The 24,782-nt window shown below is 45.1% G+C and overlaps 1 protein-coding gene and 1 long non-coding RNA gene across 4 annotated transcripts in view; both read right to left on the reverse strand.

Moving 5' to 3' along the window:
• Positions 1–272: 272 nt before the first annotated feature.
• On the reverse strand, positions 273–4,500 carry LOC126522344 (uncharacterized). Of its 2 annotated transcripts, XR_008610485.2 has the most exons (5): positions 2,641–4,491; positions 2,277–2,368; positions 2,047–2,203; positions 1,318–1,542; positions 273–494 (listed from the first exon to the last, which is right to left on the reverse strand). It is a non-coding gene; the product is annotated as an uncharacterized lncRNA (long non-coding RNA). The 2 variants fall into 2 exon arrangements; XR_008610484.2 differs by having other exon boundaries at positions 1,318–2,203; positions 2,641–4,500.
• Positions 4,501–15,563: 11,063 nt separating this feature from the next.
• PolZ1 (DNA polymerase zeta catalytic subunit) overlaps positions 15,564–24,782 on the reverse strand; it is a 164,189-nt gene continuing 154,970 nt past the window's right edge. For both annotated transcript variants that reach the window (XM_055066363.1, XM_055066362.2), the window contains 3 exons: positions 23,604–23,794; positions 21,752–21,976; positions 15,564–16,899 (listed from right to left, as the gene is read on the reverse strand). In XM_055066363.1, coding sequence (XP_054922338.1) covers positions 16,533–16,899; positions 21,752–21,976; positions 23,604–23,794 — 783 coding nt within the window. In that variant the 3' untranslated portion in view covers positions 15,564–16,532. The remainder of the gene's footprint in view (positions 16,900–21,751; positions 21,977–23,603; positions 23,795–24,782) is intronic.

Raw genomic sequence — 24,782 nt, forward strand, 5'->3', positions numbered from 1 at the left:
GCCGTAGGGCCATTCTATTTGGCCAACGCAGCCGAGCGCATGCCACACGCGGGCCAGCCATGGCCCTGACGACAATAATGGTCGGCATTGCACCGGCCCGGTGCTGAAAGCCGACGTTGCTTTTGACGCCCCGAATAATCGTAGCATTTGCATCATGCACTTACAACAGCATGCGCATCACGCATCACGCTTGTGTGGTGGCCGGCATAGAAGTACCAGACGAAAGCCAACGCTTTTTTGTACTTTTCATGCCACATAAATGCCAGACAAAATGTTCTTATACAGGTCTTTATTTCTTGTATTTGTCTTGGATATGTATACACCCACACGTTCACAAAAGTTTCAAATGCTAGTTCATGGTGGGCTTGAAGCGGGGTCACGACGCCTTCTCTCGTTCCGGCCTCCATCCCTGTCAGCTGCTCCGACTAACCAGCGTTTCGTGACTCCAGCCACTGAAGCCAGTGAAGCGTCTGGGAAGGTGCTCCTCACAGATGCTGCAATAAAGCGGCACATATAAGAAAGCTGCCCCCGCTTTATAGTTCAGTTGGTTAGTCGCATTCCATTTGAAGAAATGAAACAATAAAAAAGATCATAAGCCAGATAAAGAAACGATAACAAAGTAATATTAGGGACGTGCAAATCAGTATCGAAGATGTCAGGAAGAGTGGCTGGACGACACAAATCGTGTAAGTACCGGATAGTTGATAATTTATATGTCGTTAGCAATAGGGGGAACTCAACACGGAACCATAACAAAACACGCATACACAGTGGCTACTGTGTCGGTAGTGCGGCTGGTAGCCGCACTACTGGTAGTGCGGCTATTTACACCACGATCCGTCTTGTTGCTTCCCGTGAGCACTGCATGAAACAGCCAAGTTGAAACGCTGAGACAAAGAACGCGCCGGAGCCCGGAGCGCCAAGCGGCACAAGGAGGTGAATAGGTAAATGTCTGGAGAGGCAAGAGGGGAAGTTTATGGCATGATACATATACTTGCTGACATGATGGCAACGATGATAGGTCTATGTTTTGCAGAAAACAGTTTGCATACATGGGTTAAAGCAGAAACAGCATATACAGCATATATTATATGGTGAAGCAAAACAAACTTCTCAAAAGCAGTGACAAAATATGGACGCCGCAAGTAGAACTCACTTATTACGGCATTATTTTATTAAAGAAAGTGCTAATACTGGACGCAGCAAGATGCAATAGGCAGCAGCTTGTTTGAATGAAGAAAAAAAAACGAAGCATGCAGTTGGTACCGATGTTCGCAACGTGCACAAGAAAGCTGATTGTTATGCCATATTTCTTACTTAGAATGAGATTCGTGATGGCCGGGAGCTTCACGAAGGCGTGCTTCCTCCCCTGCGACCCTTTCCAGCTGAACTGCAGTGCAGCTTCATTTGTAAGTATGCCCTGCAGAAGAGTGCGCACGGCATGACCGATGTCCGTTCCTCCGTATCTCGAAAAAAAGTTCACCTGCACGAACCAGCGCATGTAGAGCTAAACCAGACATCCAAATACGTGGTTATCGTGGTCTGTAAAAAATAATGGTCAGGATAAGAAATATGATCGCTCTCGTTTTAAATGTTTTAACCACATAAAACAAATATATCTAGAAACAACGTTCTATGACAGAACGATATATGGCTGCGGTATTGTATGAATGACAAAATGAAAATCAGCCAAATATAAACATGAATACATAGTTTCTCTAAAAAGAAAACACAGCATGTCAATCACCATCTGTTCCATGCGGGAATCTGAAGCTAAATATTCCTCTAAGATACACTTTAGAGCCGCCCAAGGAAACATGAGGACAGGAAGGATAGATTTACTGGCTTGGCTCAGAATATCATTTAAAAAAAAAAAAAACATCCAGGCAGCGCGATAAATGAATACAACACAGTTGCACAAACAAAATAGCACGCAGACTGCCACGAGACAAATGTATAGGTATACATAACGTCGAGACCGCGGTGACAAAGTATTACACGTAAACTACGAAAATACAACAACAGAAAAATTGAGGAACAACTTACATATGGGCTATCCGCAGGGTTTCACATACGCGGCTTCTTGTCTGATGTTCCTAGATCTACTCTAGTTCACATGCGGAGATGTGCCACACACAATCCATTCTTACCTGCAATGCACCAGACGTATATCGTACAGGCATATACAGTTTTGTTTTTTCATCTGTGGGAAGGAACGAAAGCAACTTCTAATTAATTATGACTTGTCCGCAATGACAACCAGACAAGCGTCTTACCTGATTTCTTCCCGAATGGTGGCGACAGTTCCGAGCGTAGCAGGTCATTCGCACACTGTGCTTCAATTTAAGCAGTGTCGTTCCAGTGTTTCCTTGAGAAAAATTAAGGAAAATACAAGACGAAAAAATAATATTAGAAATATATACATGAAAGTACGTCTCACATTTCCCTGTCCCAACTCTCGAACGCTTGATCGTTCTCATATAAAGCCTCTTTTTTTTTTTTTCCTGTCAGAAAAAATAAGCCCGAAAGACAAGGAGCTTATCATACGTTGCAAAACCATTTACGCAATACAAAGCGAGTTTTGTTCACATGAAAAAGACAGTCATGCATTACACAACGTGAAATTAAAATGCCACTTACGAGTACGCATATCTTGAACGGCGAGATACGGCGGCTCCACTGCATGGAAAGGGCTTGCGCTGTTTTTGTCCATGTCACTTTTGTGTAGTTTGCGTTTCTATGCGCAGTCCATGATAACAGAAATGCACCAACTAGTCTACCAAGAGACGCGGAACGAGCTGGCATCCAGAGCTAGCATTTGGCGGCAACTCACGCAACTGCTTGCGCCCCCGCGCCATTTGGCGGGAACTCGCCTGCGCCCCTGCGGGCAGCCGGCGTTGAGCGTGACGAAGAAAAAATAGACAGCAAGGAAAGTCCCGCTTCGCTTTCTCGCCCCGTCCTCGCTGGTGGGAGCTGATGCTGACAGAGAGAATCGCCCGTCCCTGCTTTCCAAGAACCTCTTCATTCCTTCTGGGAGAGGGAGATGCGACAGCGCAAACGACCTCGGTTCCCCACACTTTTCCTTTTTCTTCTTTTTTTTTTGTCAGGCGCTTCCTGTGAGCGCGTCGCCGTTTCCTTTTGGCGTGTGTGCTGTGCACGTGCGTGCGTGCGTGCGTCTGTGTAATATTTTGGAGGGATTGGTAGCTCTATACGAATATGTATATAGCTTATGTAAACAATAATTTTGACCTCTTCAGTGAGTCGAAAAGTACTTTGGGTGCTATGCACGTTAGCATGTAGGTTCTGTTTTCTTTTTTGGGAGTATTGCATAAATATTGTATAATCTTGTTTTGTTTCCCTTTGTACTTGTTCATTATTGTACACCTGTTATTACCGTGTGCAATTGTCTTTGTCCGCCCCTCATTTACATGCGCGTCACGCTAAAACTCACAGTTTAGCGTGAGATTAAGCGTGGATTTTTTTAAAGTGTATACTGAGGTATTTGTGTTCTTTTACTCGAGGTATTTCCTGGCCCTGTATTGATACTGTCTGTTCACTGTTTTCATTGAGTACTGTTTACCATAAAAGCTGATTTCCTAACGCTAAATTTCAAATGTTAAATTCTTACCTTCATGTGCACATATATTCTCCAGGCGTTGCATAACACTCCGCTTGTTAGCTAGCAACACAATGTCGTCGGCATAAAACGAACCTGGAAGCTACTGCTCTACTATTTTAACCGCCTGTTTGTATGAGAGATAAAACCCAAAATTGCTTCCCTCTAGCGGCCTTTTCATACTTACCATGTACATCACAAACAGCAGTCCCTAGTTGATATCAACTTGCTTCTCGCTCCTCATCCCTCCCCATTCAACGCAAACTGTATTTTCTAGGTAGGTCTCTGTCAAAAGCTATATAAAGTCGTTGCCTATGCCTTCCAGAATATCCCACAAAATTTTGTGGTCTACGTTGTCATACGCTCCGGTAATATCTAAAAAAGCCACATAAAACAGTCTCCTCTCTTTGGATATTTCAATACACTGAATAAGAACAAATAAGTTATCATCCAGACGCCTATTCTGAACCCGTTCTGAAGTTCTCCCATACCATTCTCTGCCCATGTTTGCACTTGTAATTTAATTACCTGTATTGCTAACGTGTATATTGCCGATATAATGGTCAACGGTCTATATGGGTGAATTCAATTCTTTTCTCCCTTATCTTTATACATTAAATTCATTCTACTTTGTCTCCGGCTGTCTGGTATTCGCCTATCTTGTAAGCCTTTTTCTACTGCTTCCCACAGAGCTTCCTTACTTTTTGATCCTAGTTCGCTAATCAGCCTAACGGGAACCTCGCCTAACCCTATGGCTGTGCGCTTTAGAAGTTTCTCTGGTTCTCGTTAACGCTCTTCTTCTTTAAAACTACTTCATCATTGCCTTGGAATGATTCGGTCGTTATTTTTCGGATGTAATTTAATGTCGCATCCCCTTCCATGTTTTTTTATCTTAGTCTAGGACATGTTGTTCTGTTCCAGACTTCCTGCTTAATAAGTTTGTGTGTTTTAAAAATATTCTAGGCGCGGCCTTCTTTTTCTCACGTATTTCCGACAACCAACGTTCACTTTCACCTTTGAACTTTGCTTGAACCAGTATTATAACAATAGATTTTTTTTCTCCCGGTATACTTCTAATTTTCTGTCTACTTCAACCTGTGGCAACTGCACTTTCTATGCCTGCTTATGTTCTCGTAATGCTTTCTGTCGTTCATCGATCGCTTCGGGTATCACGCTGTTCCACCAGCTTTTTTTACTTCATTTTTGTTTTCCAACAAACGTGTTGCTTCTTCTTCCTAATTTCTCTCGTCATTACATTTAGAAGCTCACTGTATTCCCACTTATTGCTTGGCCATTTGCCGTGTTCTTTCTCGACTCCCGCGGCTATATTTGTTATTTGTTGAGCGTTCAAATTTGGACTGGCCATTCTTCGCTCCGTGCTCTCCTTCACAACTACATATCCCATTTTCAAAATGGTGCGTTTATGGCCAGTCCTTGTGTTACTACAGTCTTACTCGCCAATGGCTCAACTTATCTCAACTGATCTGAACTTATCATAAATATCTTCCGTCATCAGACAGTAACCAATAGTCGATTGCCTATTTCCAACTTGCCATCTGATCTGACCATCAGATTTACGGGCCGTAATTACGATAACGAGGTTACGTTGCTCACAAAGGTCCAGCAATAACTTCCTGTTGTTGTCGGTATAAACGTCTAGATCCTGTATGTGGGCATTCATGTCACCTAACAGGGTAATTTCGGCATTATTTCCGAAACGCCTAATATCAGCACTTAGGCATTCCGCTAAGCCTTGGTTCTTCTCTCTGCAATGTTTTCTCGTTCATAAATACGTTAAGCCCACCCAAGTTTTATTTCCACTCATTGTGCCTGAAAACCAAATATGCCCTTGACACTTTGAATATGCTTTTTCCCATTTGAACATTCCGGCCCCCCTCCCTTTCCTTTCGATTTAGTTCTGTTGCAACCTTCCCAAACATAATTCTCAATGACTGGTGCATCTTTTAAGTCTCTAAGGTGCGTTTTTATAACCGCATACACCCCTATTTGTTCTCTATTTAACTGCTCCTCAATTTATAAGCGCTTTTCCTTTCTTCTGGCGCCCTGCATGTTTATGCAGCCTATTACATGGCGAGCTCGCTTTTTTTTTTTTCCGCCTTTCTCTGTGGTACTAATCTGAGGTAGCGCCACCTACCGGCCGTGGCCACTCAGACAGACCTCAAATGGCAGCTATAGAAAAGGGCTTTGTCTTTCAGTTTCCGCGTAACAGAATTATGTTTTCCCGCATACTCGATTTGCAATCCGAAGTTATCATGTCTGAAGCTTGTGCTTAAGTTGTATTTTACGCATTTTCTGACAATTTACCCTCAAACATTCATTTAGTTCCATAAGGCTCTTGCGCTTGGCGGGGGCCATGTATGCTGCACTTCCGTAGACATGCGTGCCCGCGTTACGTACGTCGCTTGTGGTGTTAGTGGTGGTTGGTTTCTGAGCAACGTCGTCTAACGTCGGCAATCGTTTCTTTGTACACCCACTTTCACAGGGTGCAATGGAGGAGGGCTTTTTTTTTTTGCTAAGAATACTGCAGGGAACCTGCTGAGAAATATGCGCACAAAGCCACAAACGTGCGAAGCCCGCGCACAGCGTAGGCAGAATGTAGCTGTAATACCTTACGTTCACACACTATCCCACAATTTGGAAAAGGTGGCTCAGCGTTACGAGTGTTCGCTGCTCCCCATAAGCTGTCAAAGCTTTGTAGGATGACCGACCCGGAAGCAAGCCAGTAACGTGACTGCGGCTTAAAGCACAGGCCGCCTTTTATTGAATGCGCATAAGGGGCAGTCTATGAAATTCTTTTAAGGTGCGGAATAGTGTACATTGGCCATACTGGGAGATGTGCTAATGATAGGTTAAGGAAGGACGCAAACAATGTAAAAAATCCGCGTGAAGGAAAAGATTTCGAAGGTTTTCTGGCAAGTCATTGTCTGACTTGCAGGGACTGTTCGCCCGACCTTGTAAACACTTTCGTTATTAAGAAGAGTAAAACTCGTGTTATACGGGAAATCGCAGAATCTGAACGGATTTCTAGAAGTGAACTTGAACTTTATTTCCATCATCGATGGAGGAGAGGGAAAAAAAGCTGTGTAAGCATAGGGATGTGTCAACATGGCATCCATCACGCTGTCAGACAAATAGTTGGCATATTTACGAATGCGCAGATGATTACACCGGGCTCGGACAGCATGTATATATTCGTGATTCATTAACAATAAATGTTTTTGGAAGTTCAGCACCCGTCCTTGTCCTCTCGTCTCCGTCCGTGTCTTCTTGCGCTACCACCTTTTCAAATTTTTAGGGTATATCACGCGCTTTCCACTGGGTGTTTTCCGGGGCAAGGAGTAGTATAACGCGCGCCGGCGCGTTTCGGCGGCAGGGAGCCCGCTCCTCTCCCCAGCCCCGCTGTAATATGATCGCCGCCTGCACGGCATGAATGGTCCCCGCTTGCTCTCGCGCGACGTGTTGGTGGGGGAGTGAAAGGGGCTGTGTTCGTCTTTACATTCGGGGTCGCGGAAACCAGGCGGTTCGCTTGCCGCCGAACTCACAACTTTCTTTACCAGTGATCCAAGAAGAAGCTGATAAAAGAAAGAAAAAATGGCCAGAACAAGTTTCGTCCCCTCAGGCTCCGGAGGAAAGCATTCCGTCCGCAAGCAGCAGCGCGAGTTCGAAAAGAAAGGAGACCACAGTCTCGAGCAGCGCCGCGCCGTCCGTCACGAATCACCCGAAGAAGATGGCACATGCTCAGTCTGAAGGATTAGACTGAATTGCGTGCAGCCAGTGGCACATAGCGAATGATAAATCATGAATCTGAACATAAAGCACTATTCCATTAAGAGGTCGGTGTGCTGTAGGTATACATATGAGCCGAAATCATACGTGTTAGATTTTTATGAAGGAACGCATTTTTTGTTGCACCGAAGAGAAACGCGCTTACTGCGAGGATACAGTTGTCTGTTATGTATGAGTGCCTAACAGAGCGCTTGCCAGCCCAACTGGAAAACCGGCAAGCGGCGTGCCGAGTGTGAAATCGGCAGCCAGCACCATGAGGGAAAACCTTGCATTGCTATTTGAAAATCACCCACGCGGAAACTATGCGAGAAAACCTGGGCGAGCGCGAAGTGCTGCTGCAGAAGCGTGCAACAGAGGAAGTCTTGCTGGGGCGCACTCGTAAAAAGGGATCCTCGAGCCTTTGGCAAACCAGTTCTTGAAAGAAGAAACAAAAATTTAGAGAATGGGTAGTGGGACTCGGTGCCGTAGCAGATGAATTGCGCCGTCGTAGCAGCCAAATTATTTCTACTAAAAGGAAGAAAAGATTGGCTGAGAAGATTTCGAAATTGTGTTGCTGTAGGTGCAACACCGCAGTTATACTATTGATGCATTTACGTTTCACAGTCCCGTAGCAAAGCAGGAACAGAAAACACCTGGCGCTCACCAGTCATTTCCTGCAAAATGAAGACATCAGCACTTTTATTAGGGGAAGTTAATTCTTAGTATGTCTCATAACGTTTGCTTGGGCTATTTGGCTCATGAAAAACATCATGGCGTGAAAGACGAGGACACAGGGCTCATTCTGTTTCTAGTCCTCTTTTTTTTGCGCCACTGTTTTTTGTTTCCAGCGGTTTCCACATAAGCATTTTCCTAACCGTAGTTCTATTCTTGGTTCAATTCGCGTTCGCCTTTTGGCAAATGCTCAGCGTGCGTTCAGTGTTATCACCTCGTCGCGCATGTTCTTCCAAAATTTTAAATTGTGAATTCATATCTGACCAATTCATTTTGAGTAAACAATATATCTACGCTGTAGTAAAGAGATGTTTAACTAGTTTTCTGACACTTTCCTTACGTCAAATATCCAAAAGAGGAGGATACGAATAGCCTTGCCGTGATAAATGAAATATAAAAAATTCACTGTGGAGCAAGGCCTGCATTAGTTTTTCTGTTTGGAAATGAAAGCATCACCGCTCGGTACTGCCTGCTGAGCGGAATTCAAGGACTCCTAGCTCCACAGTCTGTAATAATTCGCATAAGTTAACTTCAGGCTGATCATACGTATGTTCTGGTGCACTTGTCGTTCACACGAGTGAAAGCGCTATTAGTTGATGCAAAAAGGAGCTAGAGGGATTGAAAGAAAGATGCCAAGCATCGTAAAACGCGTCTCTTTTTAGTGGTGGCTGAATGCAGTGGGTGGGGAAAGCGCCTCTGTGTTGCAGCTCTTGGCGCGGAGGCGAAGAGTCCGGGTGGAAGACAGGGGTGACGTTTGTGGAGAGGAGACGCTTGTGGGAGGGAGTAGGAGGAAAACTAGCAGTGCAGTGAACGTGGCAGCGCGCCGAGGGCAGCGCTAACAGAGCGATGCGAGGTCTGGTCGCACTAACCGCTTCAGCGCTCCGCCCCAGAGATTCGTCGGCGCTCTATGATGGCATCTCGGAGGCCATGTTTAGGGCGGTAGGTACAAGTTTAATTTAGTGACGTTTGCTTTGTTAAACCCCAAGTATTTCTAGAAGTTTAGTGTTTAAATTACAGTAAAAAAGGATTAGCGAAAATTCATAATATATACCACAGCCCACGTGAAATTCCGCATGTTTACAGAATTAATCCTTGCAAGCATCCCGAGAATTTAATTCCCTTAAATAAACATGGCAGGTTCATTCACATGTTTACGCGTACGACGAGTTTCATATTGCTTCAGAAAACGGTCCCACACGCATATATCGCTGTTTCTGAACGCATTGCGCTATACCTTATAATATTAATGCAGCTGTGTATGTGTATAGTCACGAAAAGTATAAATTCTGTAAGCATAACAATGTATTACCTTCACCTATAATAAATTTCCCTAGTGAGAATTTTATAAGTATAGACCGAGAGACAGGAATTGATATAAAAATTAAATTATGCTACTCATCGGCCTCGGGCGTTGGTCCGACGCGCTGCCATCGTACCGAGCCGGCGACCAACTGGCGGGTCGGGAGTCAGTCTGACAGAGAGGTTGGCAAGACGCCCTCTGCCGACTGCCCGCCGGTAAAGGCGGCGGCCGTTGTCATACCGACCTCTCGCCAACCTTCGCTGGCCAATATAGTCGTTTGACGATCATTTCCCGACGATCGGCCAAGCAGCGGCAGTTGGCCAAGGTTGCTTGGGTCGTACCTATTGTATCCCCATAGCGCTCTGTGCTTCATTATGGCTGCATTTCTCTTCCCCTTCACTGTTATTGTTTTTTCCTGTGTTTCCATATATCTATTGCCTTCATTTATATACTTGACGCGCCGAACCGCGACGATCCACTTCAGCCGCCGGTTTGCTTCCCACGGTCTTGAAGGGAAGCGTAAAATTTGATGCCGTCATCCCCTTCGCAGTTGTGGCAATCCTTAACGCAGCAATATCTGCGCTTGTTCTTCTTCTTCTGCCGAGAGGCCGCGGTAAATTTATTGCAAAATTGGAAAACGAGACTGTCAGGCGTGCTTGAGCGCAGTACGAACAAAGGCGCTGCGGCGGTGAAGGCCTATCCGCGGATGCTCACCGCGGCTGCTAGGTGGCGCCACGTGTACAGCCAAACTGCATTGCAGGGTGCCCATACCAAGGTGTTTATATTCTGTTACCCGAGGTATTTCCTGGCCCTGTATCGCCACTGTCTGTTCAGTTTTCATTGCATATCGTACCACCTGATTTTTTAACACTAAATTTCAAACCTAAATTGTTGCCTTCCTGTCCCCAGATATTAGCCACACAGTGCAAATCACTTTGCTTGTTAGCTAGCAACACAATATCGTCCACATAAAATAAACTTGGCAGCTGCTCCTCTACTACTGCACCCGCCTGTTTGTATGAGATTAAAACCGATATTACTTCCTTCTAGCATCCTCTCCAGACTCACCATGTACATCATAAACACCAGTGGGGATAAAGGGCATCCCTGCCTCAGTCCCTTGCTGATATGAACTTTCTCCTCGCTCCTCATCCCTTCCCATTCAACGCAAACGGTATTTTCTACGTAAATCTCTCTCAAAAGCTGTATACAATCGTTACCTAAGCCTTCCCCTTCCAGAATATCCCAAACAATGTTGCGGTCTACGTTGCCATACGCTCCTGTAATGTCTAAAAAAGCCACATATAAAGGTCTGCTTTCTACTCTTTATATTTCAATACACCGAGTAAAAACAAATAAGTTATCATCCAAACGCCTACTCGGAAGCCATTGTGAAGTTCTCCCAAAATGCCATTATCTGCCCATGCTTGCAGCTTTAATTTGATTGCCTGCATTGCTAACCTGTATATTACCGATGTAATAGTCAACAGTCTATACGAGCGAATTCTTTCTCCCCCTTACCTTTATAAATTAAATTCATTCTACTTTGGCGCCAACTCTTTGGCATTCTTCTATCTTTCAAAGTTTTTTCCGCTTCTTTCACCAGAGCTTCCTTACTTTTTGGTCCTAGTTCATTAATCAGCCTAACGGGAACCTCGTCTAGCCCTGTGGCTGTGTGCTTAGGAATTTTCTCTTGGACTTTCTTCCAGTTTAAATTTGTCAGCACCAGCTCCTTTTCCACCTGGGTCTCTTTTAAGCTATTTTTTCCTTCAGATACAACCTCGGCATTGCCTTGGAAAGATACGGCTGTTATTTTTCGGATGTAATTTATTGCCGCTTCTCCTTCCAGTCTGTTTTCATCTTCGTCTAGGATATGTTATTGTATTGTTGTTGACTTCCTGCCTAATAACTTTATGTGGTTCCAAAATATTTTAGGTGCGGCCTTCTTCTCACGTATTTCTGACAACTAACGTTCACTTTCACCTTTTAATTTTGCTTGCACCAGTATTTGAACCATAGACTTTTTTTCCCGGTATATTTCCCATTTACTGGCTACTTCAACCTGCGGCAACTGCGCCTTCTTTGACTGCCTGTGCTGTTGGTTTGCTTTCTGTCGTTCGGCAATCGCTTCTCGTATCTCCCGGTTCCACCAGCTTTCCGGTTTCTTTTTTTCCTTTCCAATACACCATGTTGTTTCTCTTTCCGTATTTCTGTCGTTATTACACTTAGCTCACTATATTCCCACTCTTCATTTGGCCATTTGCCAAGTTCTTCCTTGACTGTAGTGACTACATTTGTTATTTGTTCAGCATTCAAATTTGGACTGGTCATTTTGCACTCCTTGCTCTCTTTCTCAACTACATATCCCATTTTCAAAATGATGCGTTTATGGTCACTCCCTATGCTGTTATACCCTTCCTCATCAATGACCATTTCTCTCAACTTATCATTAATTCCTTCTGTCATCTGACAGTAATCAATGGTTGATTGCCGGTTTCCCACGTGATCTACCCTTCCCACTTTCCACGTGGTGCGATGCGACGGAAGCGAGCGCCATCTGGAGCTTTTGCAAGGAATTGGGCCCGTTGTTCCGTGGACTCTGAGATATTTACGCGCCGGCATGCGCAAATGGCTGACGCCATCTCCGGTTTACGAATTGTAGAAATACTGGAAAAGGGGTTTGTTTCGAGTTTTCACGTAACGGAATTACGTTTTCTCGAATATTGAAATTACAATCCGAAACTTATGTCTGTAGCTTGCAAGTTGTAGTTTTAGATTTTTCTACGTATTTTAACTTGAGAAATTCAACTAGTTCAGTCAACTCCTTGCTTCACATGGAAGGCCTGGGTATGTGTGGTTCGAAAAGCTTTTTGTCAAAATGACGTCTGACGCCGGACGCGGGCTTCCGACACCGGAGTTATTGCAACACGGGCTTCATAACGCTTCCGCGTTAAAACTTGCTGGATATCAGATCACCCACTAGAAGCCACTAATCATGCAACATGGAGTCAGTTACTCAGACTGTCCCTCATTGTGGAAAGGTAGATTATGACCAGCCCCCCCCCCCCCCCCCTTAACTTGTCCCTAGGACATAATAAATTAAATTATTGAATTTAACACACCAATGTTGTGATCTTATTATGAGTCACGCCGTAGTGGAAACTCCTGATTATAATCTTGGCAACCAGGGGTTCTTGAACATGCACCTAAATCCAAGTACACAAGCATTTTTTTTTTTCCATTTTGGCAACATCAAAATGTGGCCACCACTGCCTCCTGCTAACACTTACAGCCATCTTGCATCCCGCAGTGCTTCAAAGGCACAAAAGCCCAGCCTTTGAGTTTTGCTAGCACTACATATAGCATCTACAACATATTTTTGGCTTCTGTAATCGTTCAGTCAGCAAAATCATAGCACATATGTAATTGCTGTCGCTGCGCATTTACTTCTGTGAGCATGTGTGACTGATTTTTTCATTGCACATGGCATGGCTGAGGGGCGGCTGCACCAGCCCTATCTTGGATGTAATCTGCAGTTATCACTTCGTGCAAGATGCTTCTAAGAGTCTGAAATTTCTTAACTTTGTTGCGAATTTCATAGAAAAACATGTCTATTTAGAATGTACGCATGCCGTGGCTAGAGAGTCGGAAATTCTCAAATGCTTGCAAGCACCAGCTGTATTACTCTGAAATGTACAATGAGACGTGTAAATAGCAGACTAACTTCACCTGTAAGTTTCAATTTGCAACTGTCAAGCATTCTAACTAATAGCATTGTGATTTCAGTGTTACCTGTCTTTCTGGGCTCAAACTTGCCCAATAAAGAGTTAGGTTCTTAACTCAAGAGTTTCTGAATATTCATCATCACTAGAACATGGTAATATATTAAGAATTTCATTGAAGCGGTGCTTTGTAGTGGTTCAATGCTTTCTTAGTACCACCCAAGTGGAAGAATCAATTTATTCTCTTAACATAAGTACTCTTTTTGGAGTTCCAAGCATGGAGTCCACCTATATGGACCTGGTGAGGCTCTGCCAAACAATGCAACATTAAGGTGCTAACAGAAGATGACACCAAGTAAAGGACGGGTAAAAAAACTCCTTCCTCGATTGCATTGTAAGAATTCCAAATGAGAATTAAGTTTGCAATAAGCTAGCTAATGAAGAATGTAAAGCTACCTTTCTTCCACTTTACTTGCCCTTCTATTTATTGAGAATGTAATCTTAGTGTAAGGGCTTAAAGCCCTCATCCATGATTATTATGCCGAAGGAATATGTGAAGTACTACAATTGAGTCGTGGGTAGACTTGCATATACCAAGGATGTGGCAAGGAAAAGATGGTGGCACGTTTAGTGGAATTTGCTCGTGTGCTCCTTATGTGGTACCACTGTCGTGTGGGAGGGTCTACATAGGCCGAACCGGAAGGTGCATCGACAGAGTACGGGAGCATGAACTGTCAGTTATTGATAAAAGCAAGGCGCATCTGTCTGCGCGCTGCCTGGCCTGCAAGTGTAAACCATGGTTGTGTAAGCTTAAGATTCTAGGTAGAAGTAAGGATACTACTGCTTGTGTACCTTTGGAAGCTTATCACATAAGAAAAAGAGGCACAGATTGCATTAGCAACACATCAATCTGCTCATTTGGTAGCGAGACATGCCTTTTTTAATTTTCTTTTTGTTTGCTGCAAACGTGTACATGCGCTATACTGTGTGTATCTATTATTTCCTATTATTGGGGGGGCGACCCAATAACCAGTTGTGAGCTAGCACCCGTGGTGTCCTGTCCTCTTCTTTGTCCGTGCTTCTTTGCGCTTCAATGCTTTATTTCCATTTCTAAGGCTACATGCACTATCTTGTGTGGGTCAAACAAGATGTTTGGAGAAGTGCACTTGCACAATTTCACGAATCCCCTATTCAACTCGACAAACAGGCAACTTCACCTTTGCTTTTGCTAACTTTATTGCTGCTTCCTTCATGTGGCTCTTACTAAAAAATCTAGCCCTCTTTTATCCCGATTCTTCACACCCTCAAACAGATAAAGGTATATCTTAATGTTTCACCGATGTTCAAGCTTAACAAAGCAGAGGCCACAAAAAATTTGCATTAGTTTTAAATTCATTAAGAGACCAAGACTAGATTTCATAATTAGCCGTGCAATGCTGCAGGAGCTAGATGCCATATTTACTTAAATGTAATGCCAGGTTTTTTTTCCCCAGAATCCTTAAGCCTCAAAGTCCCACCCTGCCTTATCTGCAAGGCTGGTAGATTCCGTTACTGTTTCAGTATGGTGGCAGCAGTTCCACATATCCTGTAATCAAGATTTTGAATGGCAGTGCACATTGTTGCAACTGATAAACCTTGGCAGTACTTTGCAGCACCATATTTCTGTGCATATAACTCGCACCTAGAATTCAAAAGATTTAGCACTAAAGGCAGAGTGGGGTTATAGTCAAATTCTGCCTTGATGTGCATTTTCACAGCAGTGCAAATGTCACCCTATGGTGTGGCTTCACGGCAGTGCACTCACGTGAAGAGCTGCCGTGAAGTCACACTTCAAGGCGAAATCCATACACAATTCGCACTAATTATTTCAGTTAATCCTGGGGCAATACCCAAAATAAGGAATAATTGAGTCTTATAATCTCAGTATGAATAGCCAAGTCTGAATAATTCGTCGACTACTCTATATCGCCTTATATTAATGTGCACACCCAAGTTCTTTTTCTCAGATCGCCCAACTGCACCCTGACATTATAATCGCGGCCGCCTTATAATCTAACATGGCAAGTAGTGCAGTCATAGAAGTCTTGCACTGTGCATTTCGCAATGCAGCTTTTCTTTTTCTCTCTTTGCAACACTTTCTACAAGATAAGCACTTCATAGACCACAGGTACAACTAGTGGACATAAGGCTACATACTTGTGCATCTTTGAGCTTCCGGTATGCCACCTGCTGTGCTTCGGTTGCAAGTGGCGTATCATGGCCGCTGGTCGCAGAAGAATGGCACTCCGCTCACTCAGTGGTAAATAGGCCTGCTATGCCTACCACATATCATGTTAAAGAGAAAAGGCATAAAACGGTAATATTTCCTGACAGTGTTGGATTACTACGGAACCACACCAACTTCAGCTTGTGAAATAGATTTTTTCTTTTAATTGAAAATGATGAGGGGGCTCACCTCAGCCAGTATATGTACAGAAATGCAGCCCACACACAAGCAGAGCCGCCTTGGCTCCTCACCTGTGGAATAAGAGAGGGCACTCACCCAACGCACTCAGACAGTTTACACAATTTCCAACAGAAATGAGCAAACACACAAATGAACAAATGTGGCTGACTATGCTGCATCCCTTGCGAATGTTAATGTGGCTCCTGCCACCATGACTGATGATTTGCTTCCTCCACCAAGATCACAGAATACAAATCCCGAGCTTCGAGCCTGAGATCACTACTGCACTGTTGCCAAGCAGATGTGCAGGTCAGTGAATCTCGTCGTCTGCTTGGAAAGAGAAAAAAAGGAAAAGCTGCACCAGTGGAAAAAGACACACATCCTCCCGATTGTGTAGGCCTGATCACATGGCTTCCCGAAAATGAATCACAGAGTAAAAAATTCACGATCACAGAGCTCAGCAGCGAACATTCAGTTGTACACGGTTTCTGTGGTCTACTCCTTCTGCAATGACTAAGTCCCAGAGTAAATCGGGCTTCCAAGAGGCTAGACAGTTTAGTCTGTCTGCAAGCCTGTCCAAATCCACCACAGCTAAGCATGGTTGTGCTTGAAGCATTCACACTTGCAGTCACAAACTTGCAATGAACACAATGACTCTGGCAAAATCCTTGCCAAAAAACAATCTTGCAGCAAACTCAAGCTTGTCTGTCCTGCGAAACTGAAGTTGCCGGTGCACCCATCGAAGACACTTAAGCTGCATAGGCTAGAAAGAAGTGCAGCTCACAGCCATGGCATCCCACTCATGCTTGAAATGTCAGATCATCTCCTTTGGGACAATAATACTGTGCACGGGAAAGTTGAACGCAACTGCCAAGACTCGCTGCAGGATTTCCATTGAAAGACAGAGTCGGCCAGAAGAGGCCAACGCTGCTATGAGGACGTCGTAGACACACTGTTCCGGGCACTGTTCCAGTCGAGGGCCTGCTGGGCCTCGGTTGTGACACGCGACGTCTTGAAAAGGACGGGACAGTCGATTGACAAGCAGACACTGCCAGCCTGAAAGCCCATGCAGCTGTGGCACACCGCCTGCAACTCGAGCAGCGCCTTCTGAACACGTTGCACCTTGCCACCGAGAACGAGCGCTGCGTAGCCGGGGTCCGCCTCGCACGAGGCACAGAGCTGCCGCGACTCGGCCTGTCCGCCGCATGCGAGGCATAGCTGGTTGACCGTGACGTAGGCAGCCATCGTGCCCGGACGGGGAGCAGCCACAAAGCGAGGTCTTGGAAGCTCTTCATACCTGCAAGAGAAAGGGGCGCATCATTCGTGTTTCAAGTTCGTCGGAGCAGGGCCATTAATCAATTGACCTTTTTATTACAGTTATGGCTTTAAATGGTGGCTCAATCTTTTTTTTTTTTTTTGATCTCAGTTAATAAGCTGTAATCACATCAGCAAGAACAAGCAAAGGTCAGCACCGACATCTCCGCTTCACTTGCAGGATGGAGACCTCAAACTGAGCTACAATGTTATGACTAAGGCCGTGGCGCCTGCATGCATGTCTCTCAGGCATTAAAGCAGAAAGTGGTCAAGTGAATACCCTCAGTGCAGCTGGACATATTACTGTGTCTGTGAGTTTGATATGTTTGATACACAAGCGTATTTGTGTTTGTGCCTTTTTTTCTGTGTGTGTCCAGTTATGACTTTAATCTTCTTTATGGAATACCAATGTGTCCAAGCAGCCACTCTTGTGAGCTATCCATATTTAAAAGCTAAAACTTCCCGTGGTGCAGACAATGGATGTGGGCTATAGATGGGATAAATTTTTAAAGGTTGTGGGCATGCTTGTAAAGAAATGACACTTGCCTGCACTTAAACTTTTTACCATGCTAAATCACATAGTGAAATCAACTGTATACTGGCAAAACTGACTACATACTGTCTGCAGAGAATCTAACAAAAACAGACCTTATTTTTAGCCAGAAATTGTCTGTGCAGACTTATTAATTTACTCACAAATTTGCCCCTGCGGTTTATACACCAGGTGCAGACTACAGTCTGGAAAATATGGTAAGTAGACATGTTTTCTTTGCATGTCTTCCAGAGAAAGACATTTCGCTAGATACAATACTGCAACATGCTCCTTAAGACAAGAACAGGGGCTACTTTGCCGCACGTCTTGCGTGCATCATCACCTTGTAATGATGCATCCTCTGGATATCATAATAAGGGCACAGTGCTGCTCAAGTCTCAGTGCATTGAAAAAACTGTGTGCAACAACCAAATATACAGCAAACACGTAAAAATATATATGCCTCATTTAAATTTGGCTGTTCGAAAACAGCTCAGCACTACAGTCTATGCTTTTTTCCATGAAGTTAAAAGCCGGAATGAAAGGTGTTCCAGGTGGGTTTTCCCACTGCCTAAATCTCAGCTGGGCAGCAGTATAGCAGCAAGAAGGACAAGACTAGCAAGAAAACATTTTTTTTTCGACCTGCTATTCCCTTTGATCTGTGGTTAGAGTATGAAGCCCTCTCCTGAAAAAAAAAAAAAAAGTGCCGAGCATTAACTGTGGTGCCAGTTCATGAACTGCTCCTTTGGCTCAATAAGCATCATCTTGCACATATGCTCTGTTGCCTGGAATGTCTGCTGTGTTGTGGAACCGTATCAGGCGATCCAAGCAGCAAAGATGCCTCCACAAGCTCAGTGCCGCTCAAACAAAAGGTTGTGTTGTTCTCAAAAGTGAAAAATGACTTCCTGAGAAGCTTCAGCACCTAGAAGAATCCTGACCAATCAAGTAAAGCCACTATGGCCACCTCCTGTGCCTTCGCAAGAGCCAAGTGGTGCGAAGAAACGAACCACGTTTCTTCGCGTCTTGGAGACGTCACATCTTTGTGCGTGTTTGTGCATCTTAGCGTTTGTGTGACCGATGCCACCTCCTGTGCCCTCGCCAGAACCAAGCAGCGCGAAGAAACGTGGTTTGTTTCGTCATGTCTCGGAGACATTGTCGCATCTGTGTGCATGTTTGTGCAGCTTCGCATTTGTGATCGGCACCCCTTCCTGTACCTTCACGAGAGCCAAGTGGTGCAAAGAAACGTGGTTCGTTTCTTCGATCTCCATAGCGATCTCCACCAACAAAGATCACCAACACGGTGACGCTCTTGTTTACTGTATACGGAGTCGACATCACTCTTGCTATAAGCAAATCTGATTGCCTCCGCGCGATTCCCTGCCCTCTAAGGCAGGGCATTATTAGGGAATTTCTTTAGCAGCTCTAAGCCCAATAAATTTAATTTTTCTGACTGTTTGATATTTTGGACCATATTTCGCTCCCTGTGAGGTCCGGAAAATTGATCGGCTACTGTATACGTTTATCTTGGTCTGCCACTCAAAACGTATGTCCAGAAGGATCTTATCTATCACCTGATGGCTGTAGCAGCATTTGAAGCTGTTGATTCCTTTGTCCAATGGCTGTATCAGGGACGTGCAAAATATATCAACTCGATGTTTGACAGCTGAAGGCTGCCGATGTGGTGCACAGAGAAGTTGTTGAGCAGCAAGCAGATTTTGCGACCTCGTGACTCGATGTCTTCATTGAACTTTTTCAACCAGTTGGAAAAGATTGCCCGTGACATCCGCACTTTAGAATTGGCCACATATTTAACTGGCGTTCACTTCGTTCCTTGAAGCATCTAGCCTGGGCACTTTTCTGGATAACAAACGGGATTCGTATGTCACTGCCATTGTGGCCCAAAGCAAAACTATCACGTAGAGTATGCTTTGCCTGCCACTGCGGCAGTCCTCTCCTTTAAAGAGCCCCTCACCAGGCTCCATAGGAAATGTTTTTTATACGATGGAAGTTGTTACGTGTTCTATAGGGAGTGTTCTGCCGCAAAAACTTTTCAAATTGGTTTATTAATAGCCGAGATATAAATATTTCAGTGTTGCGAACTCATGATTTCAGGGGGAGAGCTCCACTGCAAAGCAAGACACTCTCTCCACTCGCCCCGTCTAGCCTCCACAAGCGAAATTCCTTCCCGGCGTTCTCCCATACCGGACCTCAAGGATCGCGTGACGCATACGCCACGGGCCTCGCTTTCATTTCTTTTTTTGCCTCACTTTTCTTTTTCCGGCGCTGTGCACTTACACTGACAGTGTTGCACGCGAGCTGTTGTGATTATCTCTTTTCGTGCAGCGCACGGGCTTGTGTGCTGTGCACAAGGACATATGACTAGCAGTATAATTCAGTGCTACATGAATACTGAGGTAGAACAAGCTGATCACAGAGCCCGATCACGCACTGGAACACATTAGAAAATGGCATAGTTTCGGTACCTGCGCACATGACTGCATGACCGTGTGAAAAAGCAGACGAAGCAGAAGTGCATCTCTCTTGCTTCGGTGCGAAGTAAAACAAAAAACACGCAGACATTCCGTTTGTGTGTTTTATTATTTCTCTAAACTTCAATTCGTCAATTTAAGCAACGGATCGCACAGATAAATGTTGTCTTGAATAATTCTCGAAGTGACGTGTCACCACGAGCGACGTCATACTGCAGACACGAGTACGTAGGCGCAGGGACACAAGTACGTCACCGTCTGGCTTGCAGTGCGGTTGCCGCGAGGAAAAGGGAAAACGGCGTTCGGATTGAAATTTCAGACCTTTCCACAACACACAGCCATGCAATTCTTTGCAAACACAATCCCTAGCGTGCATTTGTATGCTCTGCGCTTGTCAGCTCAAAATGGTCAGACCTAGTGAGGGGCCTTTAAGTGGCAGCGTGCGATTTGGCAACATCTAATAAACTAGAGCCGTCTCAGCAATGTTGAGACGTCAACCACCTTGTAGCAGCTGAGAACGCCAGGCAGCTTCTTGGCAACCCACGATGCAAAAGCATCGCTGTCAGCAGAGGCAGACTCACCGCTAATGATTTTTCCACCAACTCCATTTCGGCTCTCAAATCCTTGCAACCAGCTGTTGCTAGCTTTTAAGTCTTTGTGTCCCAGGATGCACGCAAAATCCTTCGCTTTCTGCAGCAAGATCGCGCCACTTATGGGCACGTTTCGTGCCCGTGTGTCCAAAAACCACGTAAACATGGCTTTGTCCACATCCGCGTAAGTCGACAACTTATTCCTTTCTTTCTTCGAACTTGTGCCCGACTCTTCTGCACTGCAAATGCTTTCTTTTGCATTCAAGATGCCGATAGGGTGCTGGCTGGAACGTTGAACAGGGCAGCGGCTTCCTTCTTCTCACCCTCGGCAACCGCATTCACAGTTGAAAGCTTGTCCTCGAAAGACAAAGCTTTGTGCTTTCTTGCTGAACTCATTTTCGAAGCGAACAAACACCGTGAGAAACGTGCGATACACTCACCCTCGGCAACCGCATTCACAGTTGAAAGCTTGTCCTCGAAAGACAAAGCTTTGTGCTTTCTTGCTGAACTCATTTTCGAAGCGAACAAACACCGTGAGAAACGTGCGATACACTGCAGACGTTAACACTCATGTTGCGTCTGCTCTCACGTTCACACACCTGCCACCGTGCCACACCAACACGCATAAGCCTAAATGAAACAAAAACAGGCAAGCACGGTAGTGACACCTGGCATCACGATGCATAAGCAAAAAATGCAGAGGCTGATCTGCTTTTCATAGAGTGGTGCTAGGTGAACTAGTGGCTTTCATCACCATCATCACGGCACACTGGATCGACTTCTCTGGCTTGCTGTGATCACATGCGTTCCTCTCGCAGTTGGCCACTTGCCTTATTTATCAATTACAAAAGTTATGCATTATAAACCCAAATTTTTGGTAGAGCTACTGCTCGCAATAATAAATGATGAACATCGAAAATTCGTTATAACAAAGTCATTTGCCACAATGCCTTCGTTATGTGCAGGTCAGGGATACCTGGGCTTGTGGTGGCACTTGGGGTTGACAAAAATTCGTTAAATCTGGGAATTTGTTACACAGAAGTTCGTTACATCCAGGTCTAACTATATCCCATTTTGTTATAACAAGGCTTGAGTGTATTTGCTTTTAGTGAGCCTTTAAGGCATCAAAGTGCTGCCCTTTAAGTAACTCGTGTAGAGAGTCGTGCCAGATTTCCCCCAGGGTAGTATATAGAGAAACGCTATGGCAGGCAGGTTAACACTCACCACTGGAGGCAATCAGCACCAAGTAGCCGAAGAACACGGTTGAGCGCAGGTCCAATGACGCGCGCCACGTAGTAGTGAGCGTTGAGGCGTAGCTGTCCCGACAGCAGCTCTAGAGGCGACCGCACCAGCTCAATCAGCCGCTGGCCCGGGTGACCGTAAACCACCACATAGGGAACTCGCTCCCCAACCAGTGGCTCGGCACGAGGGTCACGCCGCAGCTGACGCCTGCAATGGTCGAAATGCAACTTAGTGCCATGTCTGCCGAAAGAGTGACAAAGTCCTGCGGTGCAGTTATGACACTAATCTGCTACTAAACCTAATGGCAGTGATGGCAATTGTATCAGAAGAACTGAGAGGAATTGGCTAAGAAATGTCAACCAGAAGTGAGCTTCCAAGCACCTCGGCAGACAAAAACAAACCTGCATTGTAATGGTGCAGCAGCCCTGTGTCACTGGCCCAGAATCCAACACAAGCCCAATTTTCAATGGCATAAAGTAAGAAAATAAAAGTGTACCTAAATGTAAGTTGCACCTGAATGTAACATGCAGCCAATTTATAAATGAAAATATGTAGCATGTTACTATATTTGCAATCAGAAAAAAACTAGACGTGCACAATTTACCTTCACATAAGGAAAACATTTTCTTTATAAACAGCATTCATAATAAAAGTGGCACATCATCGTCGCCACTTGAGCTTCATTGGCCACAGATGCCAAGCACACTAGGCGGTATTCTTGAGCGATCACTTTTACAGATACTATTATCCCGTTCACAATATTTTACTTGACTCTGCATGGAACTTGTCCAAATATGCAGCCATGAGAGTTCCTGGCACTCTGTGCAAATAGCAACTCTTAGCACAGTGCCAGAAATGCTGGTTATCGTACACGCCGACGCATCTCATGCAAGGTCGCACGAAGTCCCACAAAAGTGACAGTACCTCCGAAAGTGATTGTAGTCAAGCATAAAATGAACCCACAGCAACGTTCAAGTAAACATGCTATGCCGCCGTCTAGTGATGGTGATGTGCTTGACGGTAGGCTGTTGCGAACACCGCGAAGATGGTCTTAGTTTCACATCCGATTGTAACGCACGAGCAATTTATGGACCCTTTTTTTTTCCACAAATAAGGTTATCAACTGAACGAAGCTGACTCTTGCACCTCCCATTTCTTTGATGGTCGAAGTGCCCCTTAAAGATACCGACATGTGCACCAACGCTACATTTCTCTCCGACATAAGCTATAAGGGCCCCTAAACCACTCCGAGCTTGAAGGCGAGCATGCGGTGTCACTTTTGCCTTCGCTACCCTATCCACAGGTGCTCTCTCCTTCTTGCCACATACATATTTGGAAGACATGTGTATGCTATGTCAGTACCGAAGATCATGTTGGCGCTCTTTTCTTGACTGAAAACATTATCAACTTCAGCTTATCAGGATGCTGCACTTTTTTGCTACACTGTTTCTGCCACAGGAGCAGTGCAAAGTAGCTAAAGGGGGTTACTGCGCACGACGGGCAAGCAAGACAAAGAGAAAGAGCGGGCGGTGCGACTGCATGGCAAGAGTGCTAGCAGACAGGTCGGCACCGATGTCTCTCGCACATGGACCAATTAATAGTGTTTAGACTGGTGACGTCACACGAATGACCTTGCTAGCATCGGACATGTGGAAAGCCCGGAGAAAACCACAAAAGCCTAGAGAGGAGCACGCAGCTGTCTTGTTTATTTATCAGAAATGGTTTAGGAGCCCTTCAAAAGCCCAGTGGGTTACAAGGATTATGCTTTGTCCACCAAATAAGTTCCAACATAAGCCGTCGAAATCGCATGATGTTCAAGAAATGCAAGTCTCACCTGGTAATCTCAAGAGCAGGGACGCACGCACTAGGCTGGTAGCCGTGCAGACCGCGAAACTCGCGGGCGAAGATGAAGTCCTGGGGGCTAACCCGCTCGGCCAGGATTTTGGACAATTGCAGCTTGACAAAGCGCTTGACTGCAACTATGTCACGTGAGGTGAACAGCACCCGCAGCATCTTCTCCAGGAGCTGTGCACATATCGAGCTCAGTTAATCACCTGTTCAACGCGCAGCGATTGCTTACAGATACATTTGCATACGATAGTACCAATCTCGGAGGCTGAAACACGTCATGGCGAGTGAGATGAAACACTTGCGTGCAATGAAATACGTTAATTAATTATTTGTAATCAATTACATTTTTCGGTAGTTTTGTAACTGATCGATTACTGTTTTGATTCTGAAGCACTTTCTGTAATTAAGTTTATTCAGTAACCAATGACATGTAACCGGTTACCTTATTGTGAAAACATACACAGTCCACACCCATTACAACGGATCCGCATACAACATACTTTCGGATATAACAGACTATTCCACTCACTCAGATTGGTCTGCCTACATTATCAATGTAACCAATTCTGCTTTCAATGGACCCGGCTATAACGAAGTGTCGGTTACAGCAGACAAATGTTTTGGCAAATTTTGTCTATGTGGCATAAATACAACACACAGCAAGCATGCGTGTGGCAGCACACTACATGCAACTATTTTCGGTTGGTCGCGGATTTTGCCAATATGCACTTTTCCTTAAGGAACAAATACACTAGCGGCAAGCTTCCCGCAATGGCCCACCTGCGAAGAGTCCTTGTTGTTAAGAACGGCCAACTGCAGTGCAAGTTTTGCCACCCAGTTGCGACTGGAGGCAACATTCCGGGAGCGTCACCGGCAACCTCTAGCCACGGCGTGACTAAGTCGACTTTGTGTCATGAACAATACGCGCATCCTCCACTCTCCGTCGCTTCAGCTAGGATGCGTTCGACGAAGCAGGCTTTGTGCTGAAACCGTCACCGTTACGCTCTAGCCTCATCGCCGTTGTGACTGAAGGAGTTCGACGAAGCAGGCTTTGTGCACAACAGCACAACGCCGACCTGATCTGCTACAGGTGGGGGAGTTGACGCGGGGACGCCGACGCAGGCTCCTTCCCACGCACCGACCAAGACGCAAGACAACGCGC

This window comes from Dermacentor andersoni, chromosome 6 (genome assembly GCF_023375885.2).
Source record: "Dermacentor andersoni chromosome 6, qqDerAnde1_hic_scaffold, whole genome shotgun sequence".
NCBI classification, from domain to species: Eukaryota; Metazoa; Arthropoda; class Arachnida; order Ixodida; family Ixodidae; genus Dermacentor; species Dermacentor andersoni.